This window comes from Austrofundulus limnaeus, unplaced genomic scaffold (assembly GCF_001266775.1).
Source record: "Austrofundulus limnaeus strain Quisiro unplaced genomic scaffold, Austrofundulus_limnaeus-1.0 Scaffold4659, whole genome shotgun sequence".
Taxonomy (NCBI): domain Eukaryota; kingdom Metazoa; phylum Chordata; class Actinopteri; order Cyprinodontiformes; family Rivulidae; genus Austrofundulus; species Austrofundulus limnaeus.
The window spans coordinates 1-1006 of record NW_013957061.1 but is presented as its reverse complement, the minus strand read 5'-3'; the positions used below and the strand labels follow the sequence as shown (position 1 = coordinate 1006).

The 1006-nt window shown below is 42.2% G+C and overlaps 1 protein-coding gene across 1 annotated transcript; it reads left to right on the top strand.

Annotated features, from left to right (window-relative positions):
* Window positions 1-342: 342 nt before the first annotated feature.
* Window positions 343-600, top strand: LOC106512183 (acidic leucine-rich nuclear phosphoprotein 32 family member E; the record flags this gene model as incomplete). The annotated part of the gene is given in 2 exon segments (XM_014000851.1): window positions 343-464; window positions 537-600. Coding segments are annotated over 2 exon segments (186 nt in total), but the record flags the coding sequence as incomplete, so codon positions are not given.
* Between the last annotated feature and the right edge of the window lie 406 nt (window positions 601-1006).

Genomic DNA, 1006 nt, shown 5'->3' with positions numbered 1-1006 from the left:
CTACTATATATTACACTATTATCTTATTATACTACTATATATTACACTATTATCTTATACTAATATATATTACACTATTATCTTATTATACTACTATATATTACACTGTTATCTTATACTACTATATATTACACTATTATCATTATATTAGTTTTAAAATGGTCCCCAGACAATTAATCATCCAGCAAAATTTGTTATCATGACAGGCCTAGGTCCAGCAGGGTCCAGCAGGGTCCAGCAGACTGGACCCTGGTTTGGGTTTGGACCGTCTGGGTCCAGTTCATATAAAACCTGACCCAGTTAAGTGGTTCTGAGGGTTGATGCTTGGTTCTGTTCCAGAAGAGGATGATGAGGCTGGTCCCCCAGGAGACGATGATGAAGAGGAGGATGAAGAGGAGGAGGAGGGTTCTGAGGGAGACGAGGACGAGGTGGGCCTGTCGTACTTGATGAAGGAGGGCATCCAGGTGAGCGTGAGTGTGTTTGGTACCACCGGGCCGCTGCTGACCCATTTCTGATGTTCTGATTCTGTCTGTCAGGATGAAGAGGATGATGGAGATTATGTTGAGGAAGAGGAGGATGACGAGGAAGAGGAGGAGGAAGGTGTGTGATGTGTCTTAATAAAACCTGTGTTGTTTGTAGAGGAGTGTGCACAGGTTGGTACCAGCAGGCTGTTCAAACCCGGTTCTTTTCATCATTAATATATTTTATCTGATTATTTACTTCCTGTTCCTCAGAACCAGACCTGAACTCCCGGTTTGGTTCCTCTGTGCTGAAAACAAAACAGATCCTAAAATTAGTTTGATTTCTGCAGTGGTGCGTTAGAGAACAACTGAGACCTTACCTGGTTTATGGTGTGTTGGTCCTCACAGCCAGGTGAGCACAGGTGGAACCTTCACACAGTACAACAATGTATAATGTCACTAATTCATTACTAAAACTCCTCGAGGCAAATTATCTGCCTCTAAGCTTCATATAAAAGGCATACCAGTGTTTCCTACCATTATAC